General features: G+C 41.5%; 1 protein-coding gene across 27 annotated transcripts in view; it reads right to left on the minus strand.

The window, feature by feature from the left end:
- Nucleotides 1-16,646, minus strand: part of CELF2 (CUGBP Elav-like family member 2) — a 789,986-nt gene that overhangs the window by 304,976 nt on the left and 468,364 nt on the right. For 5 of the 27 annotated variants that reach the window (XM_070255394.1, XM_070255391.1, XM_070255392.1 and 2 more), the window contains exon 1: nucleotides 6,917-7,082. The exons of 21 other annotated variants lie outside the window; for them this stretch is intronic. In XM_070255394.1, coding sequence (XP_070111495.1) covers nucleotides 6,917-6,969 — 53 coding nt within the window. In that variant the 5' untranslated portion in view covers nucleotides 6,970-7,082. Of the gene's footprint in view, nucleotides 1-6,442; nucleotides 6,758-6,916; nucleotides 7,083-16,646 lie in introns of those variants that run through there. One more of the 27 variants, XM_070255419.1, reaches the window with a different exon arrangement.

Raw genomic sequence — 16,646 nt, forward strand, 5'->3', positions numbered from 1 at the left:
GTGGGGGTGAAGCAAAAGCAATGGAAGTTTTAAGCCTTAGGGTGGGGTTGTCTGAGACAGATCTTGGCAAGAATCAAAATCTCAACTTAAGAGGGAATCTCTCAAGGCGTGACAGCCCCATTTGTCTGAACGTCTCTCCCTTCTCTGAACAAATACATCTTGAAGAAGAGTGAAGATTAAGAGAGCAAATCTTGGGTTTCTGTAAAACAGAACACATGAATCAACTCAACCCACAATGATGACGGATCCCCATCAGAGAGCTTTTGATTATGAGGATGGGAAGTCATCTGATATGGGGCGTGCAGACCAGACTCTAAGCCAATTGCTAGTCTCGAACTAGTGAAAATGACAAGTTTTAAGAACCAAACCTGTTGGAGTCTGCATTTGATTCTGTCCAAGAGTTGATTGATACTGGGAACACGTTATTTAATTTTCTGATTCATCAGCTAGACCTTTGTCATACGCGTGGCAATCATTTCCTCTTAGGGATGAATGGCTGAAAAATCAAAATCGACCGTGATCCTCAGATAAGAAGAACAATGGGTTAACCTAATTATTACTACAGCAATTATATAACCAAGCTATTAAAGTGACATGGAGGTTGAAAATACATTAAGGTTTTGAGCACAGGAAATTTATTTTTTCCCTATAATATGGTTCAAATCTCTAGCTATTTTTAGCTTATGATGGAAGTTTTTGAAAATCCCAAACGAGTTTTTACTTAAATTTGCTTTTGATGCTAATTCCTATGAAGTCCATTAGGTAAAAAAAAAAAAAAAAAAAAAAAACCATTTCTTTTTCTTAAAAGAACTACCCAAAATCTTCATGGAAAAGTAGTATGGCCATCTACCCAAGCTAAGTGGAATGTGTTGTATGTTGTCTTATCTCTGCTGTTGAGTGTAAATCTTTATGTCACCCAATCACTAAGTCTGTCCCCACTCCCTGGAGCTAATAGCTACATTTGCCCTATTTTGTTAGAATATGGCAAGGTTAGAGATGAGGAGAGATGTGAATGACTTGGGATCTGAGGAAGAAAGGGGATGAAGCTAAGGATTTTGTTTTGCTTTGTTTTAATAACAAAGATAAATCTGGGGACAACTTCCCTATTCTCCTACTCATCCATCCTTCAAGGCCCAGTTCAACTTCCCTTCCTTTGCATTACACCACCTGATACCTTCTTGCCCACTGTTCTACCTCTGTTTCCTAACTGTTGTGAGCTTCTTGACGGCTGAGACCATCTCTTATATCCAGCGCAATATATGTTTGTTGCTACATGGGTTACAATTGCAGGAGGACATATTTTGGCCCCTTATCCAGAAAAAAAGTCACAATTTCTGAACGCTTTCAAATTCTTTTTCCCTCCAACATCTGTTCCCACTATACAGATTAAAGCTTGAGAAAAGTGAGGCACAAGATGCTTCAATTCAAAGACCCCATAAACTATAAAGTGAAAAAGTGAGGATATAGAGGGGAGTTGATAGAACTCAGAAGCCACAACTGCTGTGATTGTTTTCTTTCCTACAGTACGGCTTCCTCAGTGGCAAAACCACGAGGCATGTACAGATCAGAGTCCATGGAGCACATGCAGTTCCAGAAGAAGATATGGCTTTAAAGCGTCAAATATTCAATATTATACTTTCCAGTTGGGCAGGGAAGGAGTTTGGAGGAGTCCTGAGTTGGAATCCCTTCCACTACGAGCTGTGTGCCCACAGGCCTATTACTTACCTCTCTCGGTCTCAGTTTTTCATCTTTAAAATGGGAATAACATAACTACCACTAATTCTTGGATATCTGTGAGGATTACATTATACATCATAAAAGAAACTACCTGCTGTGGTGCCAGGCATGCAAGAGATTGTCCATAAATTTTAGGTTTATTTCTTACTTCCAATCATAACACTCGCACATCCCCCCAGTCTTTGTTTAAACCTGGAACTGGCAGTTGGGAAGGAAAAGAGAAAGCCAGTCCTAATCCTATTGTTCTTGCAGCATTAAATTTTCACTGCTAATTCCACTTCTAAGGTAGTAGCCTAACCTGGAGGGCAGAGGAAAGTTGTGGTGTTTGGAGAGCAGACACTGAGCATCCTGTGGCTTGGCGTGAGGTCTCCATCCCTTTTTATCAGCTCAGTTTCCAAAGAGAAGGTCACAATGAATCCTAACTGCTGCCACCAGGAACTCACGTCACCCACCTCCAGCTCAGTGAGTTTTCGCTTACAGAGATGCTTCCGAAATCGTCTCTGAATGAACAGATAAGCCATCTCCCAGAACCCAAAAGAGCTGGGGTCCCTGACCAAGATGTTCAAAAGACAAAGCATGATAAAGGCATTGCAGGGCCTCCTGCCCCTTTATTACCGAGATGGACAGTTTTATAGGAGGGGTGAGAAGCCTCTGATCCATTTCTGCATAAAGCACGACTGTGTTCATTCTGGTCGCTTCACACACCAGCAGGAAGCCAGCGATGCCACCTGTAAGTTTCAACACAGAGTGTCTACCAACTGTAAGCTGCAACCTTTCTCAAGATGAGGATTTAAAAATCCACGAATATTATAGGTGTATGAGCATTATAACTTGAAACCTCAGGCTCTTCTTGACCATGACCACCAACTTTGTTGAACTGAATGATTTTACAGGAAAATTCTAGTTTCTATTCTTCTCTGAGGGCATGCTGGCAAGTCCTGCTTCATAAATTCCAGTGATTCACCACAATCCTAAGCAGCCAGTCATGGGCGGGTCAACTTGGAATGGGCTGAGCTGGCAGCTTGGGCTGCCCTGGTAATACATGTCACTCTGGGCTGGTGTCGTTGTTTCTCCACAGATGCCATTTCCCATTAACTATGATGCTCTTGACATACAAGAAAATGTGCTCGGATCAGTTACACGGTTGGAAGAAAGCTATGGAAAAGACAGACATACCTGTACATGATAATCCCTCAGGACATCACATGAAGCAGAAGGCTGTGTTTGGGAACAAGTGTACCTCATCCCAAATCAGGGTTAACCAGCACGTTTCTGAGTTGAGTGGCAGCTCAAACACGTCTGCACACATGGGCGTGTGTGCACGCACACACACCCTGTCTTACACATATATCTAGCTTCATCTCAGTCCAATCTCTGTAGATTGTGACCATGTGATCGGAGGGTGCTGCGGCTCTAGGACACTTCACTTCAATTCTTAATGTGCTACAACATTGAACCCTCACAGACACTTTCCTGCCTCTGACACCTTCTTCCCAATGTCAGTTGAATATAATGCCACAAATTTTAATCCTCTCCGAACCACTGCCTTGTCTTTCCTATGGAATAAAAGTCAGTGTGAGTTCAGAAAAACTCCCGAAGCCAATAACCATTAGAGAAGCAATCAATAGTTTTATGAGAGAAGAAACCTGCTTCCCCCTTAAGAAATCCCCCAGGAATCACCAAAATGTAGGAAGAAATTCAGTGAAGGCTAATAAAGATGATCCAAGGCATTATTGCAACTGAATGGGCTGTACTTTTTCCTGTTTGAAGAGGTGCAGATAAATGCTTGGGGGCTGCAGGAGATGGCCCTAAACACACTGCTTTCTGCTAACAACTCTTACAGAAATCTCTGTACAAGAAACTAAGCTGGATATTTCTAATTTCTTCCCTACTGCGATTACACCAAATCCAGGTGTGTTTTTCATCTACAAATTCTGACCCCTTAAATACAGAGCAATCATTCCCACATAAGACTTTTCCTTTTGCATTTTTCCTCTCTTTTCATCAACCTAGGTGTTTCCAGGGCTGTGAGCAATGAACTTTCCATCAGCCATGTTTTCACCTAATTAACCCCCCTGATTACAATAATTAGTATTGATTCATTCTTTGAATGACTTCCAAGGTATTCAAGCACAATGTGCACTTGCTGTAAAGTTCTAGATATGGATATTAATCCAATGCTCTTCTTTGTTTTTCCGCCCCAAAGGGATATTTTGCAGCTGTATACACGCACGTTTAAATAGAGAAAAACCGGGAGGTTTCATTTGAACAAATAAAAGAATATTAATGCATTGAGGTTACAGATCTCAGCCTGGGGTCTGCTGAACACATCCACGTGAATATTCCCCAAGCTCGCGTGTGGCGAGACTAGGGTGCAGTCGTTATTCTACTGAAAGAAGCCATTTTCCCACTTTGAATCTCTTGCTATTCCTTTTCTGCAAATCTGGGCTTAGAATTAAAATTTCCCTTGACATTTGTTTAGGTCCCTATTGAGGGGGATCCTCACCTACAGAGGCTGACGGCAGGATACAGATTACGTATCTTGTTACTATTGTGGAAATAGACGTAGACAAGTTTGCCAACTTGGGGCAACCTCACACCTTCCCCAACAGGCTAGAGGAAAAGATATCTGTATGTTGGATACTGGAATGGGGGTCTCCGAATTCTGAAAGCTGGTCATCGATCTCAGGCCAGGAGAAGCAAATTGAGAAGGGATTTCCCTTGTTCTTGGAACTAACTATGAATTGAAGTGAATGGATGACAGGTAGATAATTATAATTTAGTTGAAAATTCAAGATGGAGACTTCCAAGTTATTCGTTTCAGTGTGCTACTGACAAGTAGCCAGGGAGCACAGTAAACTACTTTTCTCCCAAGTCACAAAAAAAATTGCTTTGCCACCTTTGTTTTGGAATAAACGTTTCCCACGAAAGCAGAATCTAGGTGTGCTGGTAACAGTGGGCCAGCTTTGGATATAAAGCTTCCCCAATTACCTTTTATGAGCTCATCCTAAAAGCAATTACTGGCATCCGATGGAATGAGCAGTTCAGATCCCATTGGAAGTAAGAGAACATAATAAGGATGCATTTTAAATCCACTCTATTCACAATGGATAACTTTAAAAATATTATTATATTGCAGACATGCTTTAGGTCCACCCAGGCTCTGAATATATTGTAAATAGAAAATCTATCCTTGTGAAGGCTATTTAGCCTGTAACATTAATTGTAATAATTCGGAATTAAATATTTCACACCATTTCAACTTAAGTCTAAAAAATAGAATTGCCTGTCCAAACTCTAAAAAAGAGTTAATGTTTCATAACTGTGTTTTCATAAGGAATAAATCTTGTCCTCATTTACTGGTAACATCACTAATTTGAAATACAATATAATCCAAGGGGAAATATTTGTAACTAGATATTTTTTTAAAAAAAATTTGCCCTTTAAAATGATTTCCCTTCTGTTTTTAAAATTAGGTCTTTAATCTTTCTTTATAAATTTACTAATATTTTTCAATATATTGCTTGAACATAGCTAATTAAGAAAACACCAAAATGTGAGATAAGATATATTCTTTAAGGAAACCAACCTTAGTACGATGATTTTCATGTAAATCAATTACCATTTAATATTCTAGGACCAGTTCTTTTATATCTAGCATGAGAAGAAAAATGGTTTCAATATTTGAGAAGTTTGAAATAGACTTTTCCATTTTCTCATTTTGAAGTCTTACTATTTTCACCTTAGAAACCAATGCTTATGTTGTAAAAGGAAAGATTTTTGAAGATGTGGAAATGTTTGCCCTGCAAATGCATTTTATGAGCACATAACCATATATCAAAAATCAATATATTCCATAGAGACCTTTAGCTTAACAACTTAATAGCCTATATAATAATAGTTTGTGACCAAAATTATAAGGGCAAAAGTTCTCACTTGTCCTTGAATTTCTAGTTTAACTAGATGCCAAAAGAGGAGGTAAAGACTAGAAATTATAATTTCCTTAAGCATTAGAAATGTTCCTCTTCTCTTTCATGCTACGTTCTGTAAGTCCACCAAACAGGTAAATTTTAAATCCCCCAGCATTAAATTCTGTAGAGGCATGTCTGATAACAAGGTATTTGCCAGAATGATAATGGTATTACAAGAAGCCTCAATCAATAAGTTTCTTTCTGTAGTTAACAGAGAGGCAAGCAATAAATCTCTAACTTTACCCACCCAAGATTGCTGCAAAATGCAAAAAACTCTCTAAACGGTAGATATTAAATTTTTTAAAAGCATAAAACCACAAACAAGCAGTTCTAAAAGCTCTTCATTCTGTATAGTCTATACAAACAAGATTATAGCAGATAAAAAGGTGTTGAGAAAGAAAAAAAAAAACCCTAGACATGCATTAAGCTAGTTTGACAGCTCCATTGTTCAACCGGTCCCATTGTCAGACCCAAAGATGTATTCAGTGCTACAATGTCTGCTAGCAAATAAACAAAAGACTACATTTTTCAAAGCAGGATGCCAATTCTATCATAATTCTTTCTCTGCTTCCCAAAAGGTCAGTGGTGGCTCATTCCTGGTATACGAGAGAACCCTAACACAGATGCAGGAAACAAATATTTCCTTTCAAGACACAGGGACCCAGGACGCCATGCATGAACAGAGGTCTTTAAACAGGTACACATTTTGGCAAACAGGATAAAGTGATTCAAACCTGGTAACCCAGAAGGACTATTTAGGTAGGCTAAGTCCAGATTAGAGCGGTATTTGGGCTGCAAGTCTAACATGGAGTCTCCTTAGCTCCTTTTTCCATGATTATTCCATGCAGAGTGCATAATAATGAAAGAGGCTTAGACATTGCACAGGAAAAGACAAACCAAGAGCCAGATTCGGAGCCTTTAAAACAATCCGCTGGCCACTCACAAATAGCAGCGAGCAAATACATGATATGCCTTCAAAAGGCAACTAGTGCACATATAACTCGCACACAGCAGTCCTTTTCCTTTCTCTGGCTGGCTTGCTTTCTCTCAATCTCTTGGTCTCGATTTCGTTTCCCTCTCTCTCTTGATCCTTTTTTTTTTTTCCTTCTAAGATAAGGAAGCTCCTTGATTCGGAGCATGATTATTGCCTCAGCCAGCTCTAGAAACTAGAAAAACATACATTAAAAACAAAGGACACAACAACATACCTTAAAAGCAGCTCCTCATTTCTCATAGTAACAGCGGATTTGGGACAGCGCATGCTTTCTACACTGATACACTGATAGTCTCAACAAAAGCCAGTTCAGAAGTACACTCAAACATCGCGGCCACGGTAGCTGTTCACTAACGCTCTCTCTCTCTCTCCCTCCCTCCCTCCCTCCCTCCCTCTCTCCCTCTCTCTCTTGCCCCACTCTCTTCTCTAGTCAAATTCTGAATGTTGGAGCCAAGGGGCTCCTGCAGATTCACTAAGTAGAAATAATCCTCTTTGACAAGTTACGTTGTCTAGGCATATTTTTACATTAATACACCGTGCTGCCTATGGGGCTCTTGTTTGCATTCACTCAAGCCTGGCTGGTGTGAGCTCTCCTAATTACCACCTGAAAAAATTGGAAAGAAAAATAAGTCACTCATTTACCTTTTGCTCCTACATTTACGAGCCAAACCAATTTCCCATTTTCTTTTTGCTAGCAACTCAGCATGCATTGCAGAGGACTAAGAAGATTTGGACAGGTCAGTGTGCTAAAAAGGATTTTTACTTCTCTTTTCTGGGACAGTGAATTCACAGCTGGATTCATCTGTTCCTCTCCGCTTGTCCTCAGGAAGAGTGACAAGGTCAAGACCCTTAGCCCCACACTGGGTCATGGACGCAGAGGACAGACGTGGGGGCACTTGGAACTGTTTTAACTCTGTGCGCACCAGAGTTCTTGGGAGATCAGAGCATGATCCACCTGAAGCCTCCAAAGGAGGTGGGCGGTGCAAAGATTGTTCAATCAGATTGAGGTCCTACTTAACCCCGGAGCATCATCCTCAAAAGATCAATTAGATGCTCTTTTCCAAAATAAGAAAAATCTGCTTCCCTACTTTCTTATACACACTGGGCCTAGCATATACAGTTAACCAGGGAAGTGCACATTGTGCTTCTGTTTATTGGAACTAGAAGAATGCCATGCAGATTAGCCAAGTAAAACAGCAAGTTAAACACACACAGAAAAGACGAGATGCTATGGACAGAAGAGTCAGTCATCCAAAAGTGCAAACTAAGGCACCACTCCAGGAGGTGTGTCCTGACAGGAAGCCAAGAATGCTCTCAGCTTGGATGGAACAACGCAGAACACAGCCCAAAACAGATCTGAATCACTGAGTACTGGTTTCCTCGCTCCCAGGCTCAGAGGACTTCACCTGTCCTCCACCAGCACCACCATGCACCTTGGTGATAACCAAGGTTATAAAACATTTGTGGGAATAATAGTGGGGTGGGGAAAATAATGGCATGCTCTGTTTCCCTCCTATGTGGGAATACCCTCCAAGACCTTGCTAGACCTCTGACCTCTGAACTTGGTCCTGGCCCATAGCTAGGTCGATGGAGATGTTCGGGAGTGTCATGAAGGGTCTTTAATCTCTGCTGCATAGTCTTGCTTAGTCTATCCATTGGACTGAGGATCATAAGCAATGGTGACTGATAGTGGTCACCATCCATACTTCTGGATAGCCATAAGAAGACACGATGGAGAACTTGACAAGGGTCAAATCACGAAATGAGAGCCTTGTCCTTAAAACAACCATATTTTTACATTTCCTTCCTTCATTATAGCATATGAAAGTTAAAGAGTGAACATATAAAAATGAATTATCTTGCCAGGGAAAGATATTATATAAAATCTAAGATGTTCTTTTGAAGGAAGATAAACATCATGTAAATGTGCTTGGAACTCGAGAGACCTTGGAGGGAGAGAAAGAGATAAAGAGTCACTAGGCCATCTCCCTAGTGACTTATAGTGAGTGCTGAGGCAGAAGTCACTTAACCTCTCTGTGGCTCTTTTTGCACCAGCAGTTAAATGGAGGTGACAAACGCTAATTTGTTTTAAAGCACCTGGAGAGCTTGGAATGAAACTGTTCTGTCAGTGTGTTCTGTCAGTGCAAATATTCATAACACGTGGGATGAGTGGACTGACATTGGCCACAGTTTTATCTATTAGAGAAAGGAAAAAAAGCACACAAAGCCATTTTCTTAAAACTTCCCATACAATTTCTAATAGGGGCGAAACTGTGAGGCAAATGCTAGCATATAACAATAACGCATTTGCTTATCCATAAATAGATTCTTAGCTTTGGAAGTCAATGCTGCAGTATATGAAGCTGTTCCTATAGTGAAATGAATTATGGATCCATAGTAGTAAGAGCTGGAATTGAATCAAACCATTAAATATTTTATATTCTCTCCATTTCCTTTTTAGTCTAGGGACCTAAATAATGAGAAAGCTATTGAGGTAAGAGTGTAGTACTTGTCCAGACTCCACTAAGATGACAGATTGAGGGTTTGACATCTGCCAGTTGCATGCGCTGAACTCGGGGTTATAAAGATGAGTGAACTGAAAGAAGGTATGTGATTTCTAACGTCTACATATTGTAGAGTAAGACTTTGACTCCAAAACCACATTGGGTTACTCTTTGTACTTCTTAATCCACCCAATAGAATAACTCTCCCTTAGCTGGTACTTCATAAATCTTTGTTAAAGAAAGGACTGCATTTATTTTTAACTATTGGAACCTTGGGGAGAAGACCGTTTTCTTTTCAAAGTTCCTTTCTGTAGTTTCCTTAACAAAAAGTGGGGAAAAAAAACCACTTTTTATTCTAATTCAGGCATTCCGTTGGCGCAGCTGCCAACACTGAGAATTCCTTACAGGTTGTTGCGTTTTAAATTTCAGGATCTTTTCACATTTCAGCAGCTCATTGGATCCCCACAACAACACTGTGGGGTGGGCAGACCTGCTACCATTACCCTCTCAGCTGAAAAAGTTCAAGAAAGATTGAGCAACTTGCCCAGAGAACGTGCAATAATGACCGAGCTTGGGAATCCAGTCTACCAAGCCCTGGGCTCGCATTCTTTCCACTGTACCGCAGTGCGATCCAGGGCTCCTCCCATGCCCAGGGGTCCACAGACACACTCAGGCAAGGTGTGGCTCCTAAGCAGTGTCTAGTCTAACCAAGTTTACACTTTTCTAATTTGATAGTAATAACCTTAGAGGATAGAGAGTAAATTAATGCAAAATTGATTTATGTTTTGACTACTAGTACTTAATTCCTTTCAAAACTTTATTTCAAATGAATATGGAGTTGAAACTAGACAGACTAAGCCCTTTTGGGGCTGAATTTTCTTTTTTGAGGTCCTCTACAGTAGGAGTTAATTTTTCACACTCCTGATTATTACTAAATTTGGTTTGTAAGGGAAAGTTTTTCAAAAGGATTATGGTAGTAGTTAGCAAAGAACAACAACAAAAACTTAGTTTATTTCAAAGCCTTCTGTATCCAAAAAGATGCTTTTTAACTGTAGCTAATAATGCAAACTTGGTGGGTGAAAATACTGGGAAAGTACTGTAATGTTGGAGTATGGGGGTGAGCTGAGAATCAGCCAGATTCCTCAACGTTTCTAGATTTGAGCTCCCTAAAAATTTTTTAAAAGGTAAATTATAAGTTCATTTCTTTATGTTATAGGTAATTTTTAGAATAAAAAGCTAAATTTTTAAAGGTTCTTTTTAAGTGCTTTTTTTGGTGAGGAAGACTGGCCCTGAGAGAACATCTGTTGCCAATCTTCCTCTTTTTTTCTCCCCAAAGCCCCAGTGCATGGTTGTATATCCTAGTTGTAAGTCCTTCTAGTTCTTCTATGTGGGATGCCACCACAGCATGGCTTGATGAGTGGTGTGTAGATTCACGCCCAGGATCCGAACTGACCAACCCCGGGCCGCTGAAGCAGAGAGCACTGCGCCACTGGGCTGGCCCACAAAAGCTAAATTTTTAAACGCAACATTAATGACTCCAACTTCTTTCTGCCTTCTATGCCTTGTCTTTGCATTTTGACATTTATAGCGCACAAATAATAAGCACCATTTTGATGGAAGTGTGCAATATGAAGTGTGCTAGAGCTGTAGGGCCTGGCAGCACCGATTCCTTCTTTGATGAAGGATAGGACACTATAAAAACCTAGCCTGCCCCTCAGCTCCCCATCCTGAAAGAACAGTCTTGGAATGTGCAGGCACCAAGGACGTGAAATCTATTCAGTTGCTAGTTTCAGATTCCGTCTTAGTCTATTCGGGCTGCTATAACAAAACACCACAGACCGGTAGCTTATTAACAACAGGCGTTTATTCCTCACGGTTCTGGAGGCTGGAAGTCCGAGATCAAGTGCTGGCATGGTCCTGTTCTGGTGAGGGCCCTCTTCCTGGTTCACAGCTGGCAGTATAGTTCTTATTGTGTCCTCACATGGCGGAAGGAGTGAGGGATCTCTGTGGGGTTTCTTTTATAAGAACACCAATCCCATGTATGAAGCTCCACCCTCATGACCGAATCACGTCCCCAGGACCCCACCTCCTAATATCATGCCATCAGGCTTTAGATTTCAACATATGAATTTTGGGAGGATGCAAACATTCAGAGCACAGCAGATGCCAAGAAGTGCCGGATCTAACTAGGAAACGTATCGCATTGTTATAAAATTGGGAGAGAATACACAGAGAATTCATGAAATAAATATGAAGCAATGACCAAAGTCTACAAGAAACGGATTTCCAGCACACTCAGTGCCTGATGTACACTTGGTACTCAGTAAAGTTGATAAGTCCGTGTGTGAGTGGATGAATTTCCATCCAGAGCTGGTATGGAGCAGAAGACACAAAGTTCCTCTGACCAGCTTTGTCAGCCTCATAAAATAAGTAACTCATTGACCTTTGTCTTATACATTTAATATATATATTAATATATTGGGGTCTCTACGGGCAGAATGGAGGCAAAGCACTAAAGTCTACACACGGCGGCAAGCCGAGAGCATTGCAACAGACAGGAGCCAGAACCAATGGGAATACGGAGCAATCCTGTTCAGACTCAATGCTCCCTCCTGCCTTGAGGGGAAAAAAACCCTCCAAGCCAAAAGGACACAGGTATCACAAATCACTACCTGAAACATAAAACTGACAGTTGGTTTAAAGTGAAACCTCAGCAGCGTTAGTAAAGAAAGGGTGTGATGGTAATCTGAGCATCTATGTAACATGAGTTCCTTCCCCTTGAGCACTCAAAAATTACCTCCAAGTCAGGCTTTAGAAGCAGGAACGGCCATCCCGATGACAAACCCAAAGGCCCCGAGTTCCAAATGGACACTCCTTCTATAAATGGTAGAATTATTTACTTGTTTTCAAAATGGAGATGTTTACTAGGATGAGTGGGGCGTGGGGGTGAGTAATTAGCAAGAACAATTGTAAAGCCCCTTAAAATTATAAAGCGTCATGTTTACCAATAAGTAGGTGGAAATAATAAACCATACGGTGCTTAGAGCTCCAAGAAGCCACTTGAAAATAGGCACTAGATAAATTTAAGAGGTGTTATTATAAAGAGTAGTAATGACAGCTTGCGATTAAGGAAAGGGCGATGAAAGCAGACACCAAGGACTGGCTTTAGAGAGCTAATTCTGTGTAGGCAGAGAAAGGCCCATTGAAGACAAAGAAAGTAAAGGATTTCCCATGAAAACAGACTACTATAAATGGCCCAGTTGATAAAATAACTAACTTTGGTTTGTGAACTCTTATGACTTAGCAAATAACCTTCACACTTGAATGGTCATTTTCTGGCCTAATGCTTTGCCAAGGGCCACTCTTCAGCAGAGGGGAAATCTTGAGAAGGTCACAGGTGAATATGCCTAAGTTAGGCATTAACATTTGCATGGAAAATGGGCCAAGTGCATTACTGCTATTTTTAAGACAGACACATGCGCACGCAGCCACCTTTCTGCCTGCTCCGACTGCCATGACAGAGAATCCTGTAGCTTGACTATTATCCACGAGTCCTCAATGGACATGTAGAGTTTGGTGCACTTTGGGACCCCCCTTTCTTAGTGGTTTCGATCCTAGGGGATCCTCAGAAGTAGACAGCACAACAGTAATGAAGGCCATGGGTGCAGCCGACTAGCCTCCCTCATGGGGAGGTGAGATCAAGATGGGGATTCATGTGATTATATGACAGTGATGAAAGAGAAACCCAGATGGTTTAGAAAAGATGGTTTTTAAGCTACCACAACACAGTCACAGCTCTTATGGAATATGCAGGTGCTTCAAATGTTACATCTCTTTATATATCACTCTCTAAAATGAAATGATCCACTTATTTACTTATTATCTGTTTCTGAACCTGAGTTGCATGAAAGCAGGAACTGACTCCATTTTATCACCACTTTAGAACAACATGCGGCATATGGTAGATACTTAATGAACACTTGTTCAATGACTGGATTTCTCCGTGAAGCATTCTTCCTGGTAAGGGACCTAATCTCCGTGGCTTACAGCTCTATAACACAGTTTGTGAAATACTCACCACACTCACCTATGAGCCGTCATTCGCCTTGAACCCGAGAGGGAAAGAAAGAGCAGGAAGGCCTTGTTCCTCATGTTAAGGACTTTATAGATTTGTTCAGATGGAGTGATAAGCTTGTTGTTTGAATAATTTTGTTGAACTTTAAAGCACCATTTATATCGATGCAAAGAAAATAAAACAATAAATGATAAATTTCCCTCCTTACTTTCCACAGATACTGAAGTTTGGGAGTTGGTAAACTGTAGGCAGGTAGGACTTGGCGTGGAAGATGAGATGAGTGGACAAAACTTTCAGAAGTAGCGGCAATGGGAGTTGGAGGGTGATGTTCGTGTTGTCTTAGAAACAGCAAGTGTCCTTATGGGCAAGGAACAAGAATTAGAAGTCAGTCTAACTTTCGCTTCGTTCATTTTCGGTAGACCTATTTCATGTATTTAACTCTTCCTGTATGTCGGTAAGTCCCACCCTTTCTCCCAGGGACGTCCTGCCCTACTTCCCTCTCACCTCGCTTGGACCCCCAGGGAGCTACAGCAAGGTCTTCTCTTATTAGTTCTATCCTCTGCCTGCTCTTAAAACCCACGATGGTCTAGATTGAATGCCATTGAATGCCACACACATTTCCTGAAGTCAGTTCCCAATGAGATCTATCTTCACTTTTAAAAGGGTATTAATTTGATTTTGTTTTGCATTGCAGGGCTAGACCTTAAATAGTACTTTCACTTCTCTATTCCTATTATATATACAGCCATGTGCTGCATCATGACGTTTTGGACAATGACAGGCTGCATATATGACGGTGGTCCCATAAGATTAGTACTATTACTGTAGGTGGGTAGTAGGCTATACCATCTGGGTTTGAGTAAGCACACTCTATGATGTTCGCACAATGATAAAATTGCCTAATGGTGCACTTCTCAGAATGCATCCCCATAGTTAAGTGATGTGACTGTATTAATATTGTTATGGTGTATGTGAGGAATGTTCTAAGAAAATGACTAAGTCATGATCTTCAAAGGAAAGTTCCTAGAGGCCAAAGAGATAAGGCAGAAAGTAGCCTGGAGCTGAGGGAGGAAGGACATTGCATTCCCTACTAAAACCTGGCAAAAGGAAGCCATGAAAGATTTTTATACAGCTCTGGCTCTGGAAAGATAATTGTGGTTTCAGTATGGAGCATGAACCGAGAAGAGAGAAAGTCTAGAGTCAGGGAGACAGTGGGGAAGCCACGGCACAGGTAACACGTGATGTGGCCCCCATGGGATGTTCTTCTGTTTGTGGGCCACTGTCTATTTGTCGGGCTTATTAGAGATGCTCCGGATAAGATTAAATCACTCAATTATCAGAACAATCCAGTAAATTGATATTATCATCCACATCACACAAATGAGGACATTGCGGGTCTGGGAGACGAAGAAAGGCCGGAGCTGACACATGCGGTAAGTGGCCCAGATGGGAGTCAGGCTTAGCTCTTTTCACTGTTCCACCTGGTCCAGGCAGTAGCTATTTAGAGAGAGGATGAGAGTCAAAAGATATTTTAGGCCTGGAATCGTTATATGGACAACTGAATGGGTAGAATCGAGAAAACAAGAGTTGAAGGTAATTCTGATGTTTCTAACATGAAGAATTTGGCAAATGATCACACTGCTAACTGAGATAGAAACCAAAAAAGCCAAAGCAGAGTAGATGGAGGAGATAAGTGATTCCACTGGGGATAAGTGGAACTTAAGACGCCTGCAAGCAGGTCTTCAGCTTGGAGGAGTGAGTTAGAACTACCGCAGTGGGTGGGATCAGCCGGGAAGAGTATCAAGAGTGAGAAATGAGAAACGGACCAAGACCCGAACCCCAGGGCAAATCAAAAATTGAGGAGGAAGCAAAGAGAGATGCTCCAGTGAAAGATGGGGCCAAATACATTACTACGGGGCTTAAACCTAGCCAGAGAGAGAAAATATAGGCACATGAAGATTGGAGTTACCTTGCTGTGTATGATCTCACCAAGTATTTGTTTGGATGCTAAATGAAAAAGCAGCACAGCACAAATAAGAAGCAGGGATGATCGCAAAGTTTCAGGAATTGGTTGGGAACCGGGGCAACAACTCTCCAAGGGAGCAGGCTAGTTCCTTGCCCACGTACTCACTGAACAAGGAGGCTCGGGTAGGGGTGGAGGTGACCCGTGAGGTCCCAGATAAAATGCGTGCTTTCTCTGGCCTGACTCTAACCAAACATTTAGCTGCTTGTCCTGACTTCTGAGATGGAAGTGAAAAGCACCCTGCTGTCCTTTGCCATCTTTTAATGCATAACTGAAATAACAACTGGGGGGAGGGGTGCGGGGCTAAGGGCTGTACCCAGCTCACAGAACAGGAAAGCACCAGTGTGGAACAATCTCGTATGCTTCCAATAGGCCGCGTGGAGCCAATAGTCCTAAAAGCAACAGAAAGTGTCATTTCTGAAGGGATCTTTGAATTTTGCCAGATAAGGATTCCGAAAGTTGTAAGGCACTATAAACTCCAGACTTGGATAACATTTCCTGGGTCGATTGTTTTAAACATTTGTTGTTGTTGTTGAGGAAGATTCACCCTGAGTTAACATCTGTTGCCAATCTTCCTCTATTTTGTATGTGAGCCACCGTCACAGCATGGCTACTGATAGATGAGTGGTGTAGGTCCGTACCTGGACCGCCACAGAGGAGCACACCGAACTTAACCACTAGGCCACCAGGGCTGGCCTTGTTTTAAACTTTTTTAGTGACGTATCATATACTTAGAGAAAAGTACTCCCTGGTATTCACAGAGTGAACATACCCAGGCAGTCAGCACCCAGGTCAACAAAACCTAGTGTCCATTTTTAATCCCATAACCAAAGCGTGATTTGATGAATATAAACATATAGGAAGTCAAATGCTTGTGAGTAAAAGTTGCCAGAGAGACAATGCAAATCAGATGAACCACACTTTCTCTAGCACCCACCTCATTTTGCCGTCTACGCTACCCTACTTCAGGCTCTCATAGTTCTTAGGGAACCTCTCCATCTCTGCTCTCACTGGCTCTGATCCATGCTACGCATCTCAGCAGTGAGGTCTCTAAGATGGAAATATGGTCATAGTTGTCTCCTACTCAGAACATGAGAGATTTTCCCTGCCCTTGGATGAAGCCAAGCCACCTTATACGGTTCACAAGAACTGCCCACATCTCTAACCTCGTCTTATGGGTTTTCTCACCTCCACGTTATGCTCTTTGCACTATGAACCTCTTTCAAGTCCTCACGTATATGGTCTCTTTTGCTTCTGTGCTTCTGTTCCTGCCGTTTCCTACACCCGCAAACTTTTCCAATGATCCCCACTCCCTCACCAGGTTTATTTCTGTGTATCCTTA

Source organism: Equus caballus, chromosome 29 (assembly GCF_041296265.1).
Source record: "Equus caballus isolate H_3958 breed thoroughbred chromosome 29, TB-T2T, whole genome shotgun sequence".
NCBI lineage: Eukaryota > Metazoa > Chordata > Mammalia > Perissodactyla > Equidae > Equus > Equus caballus.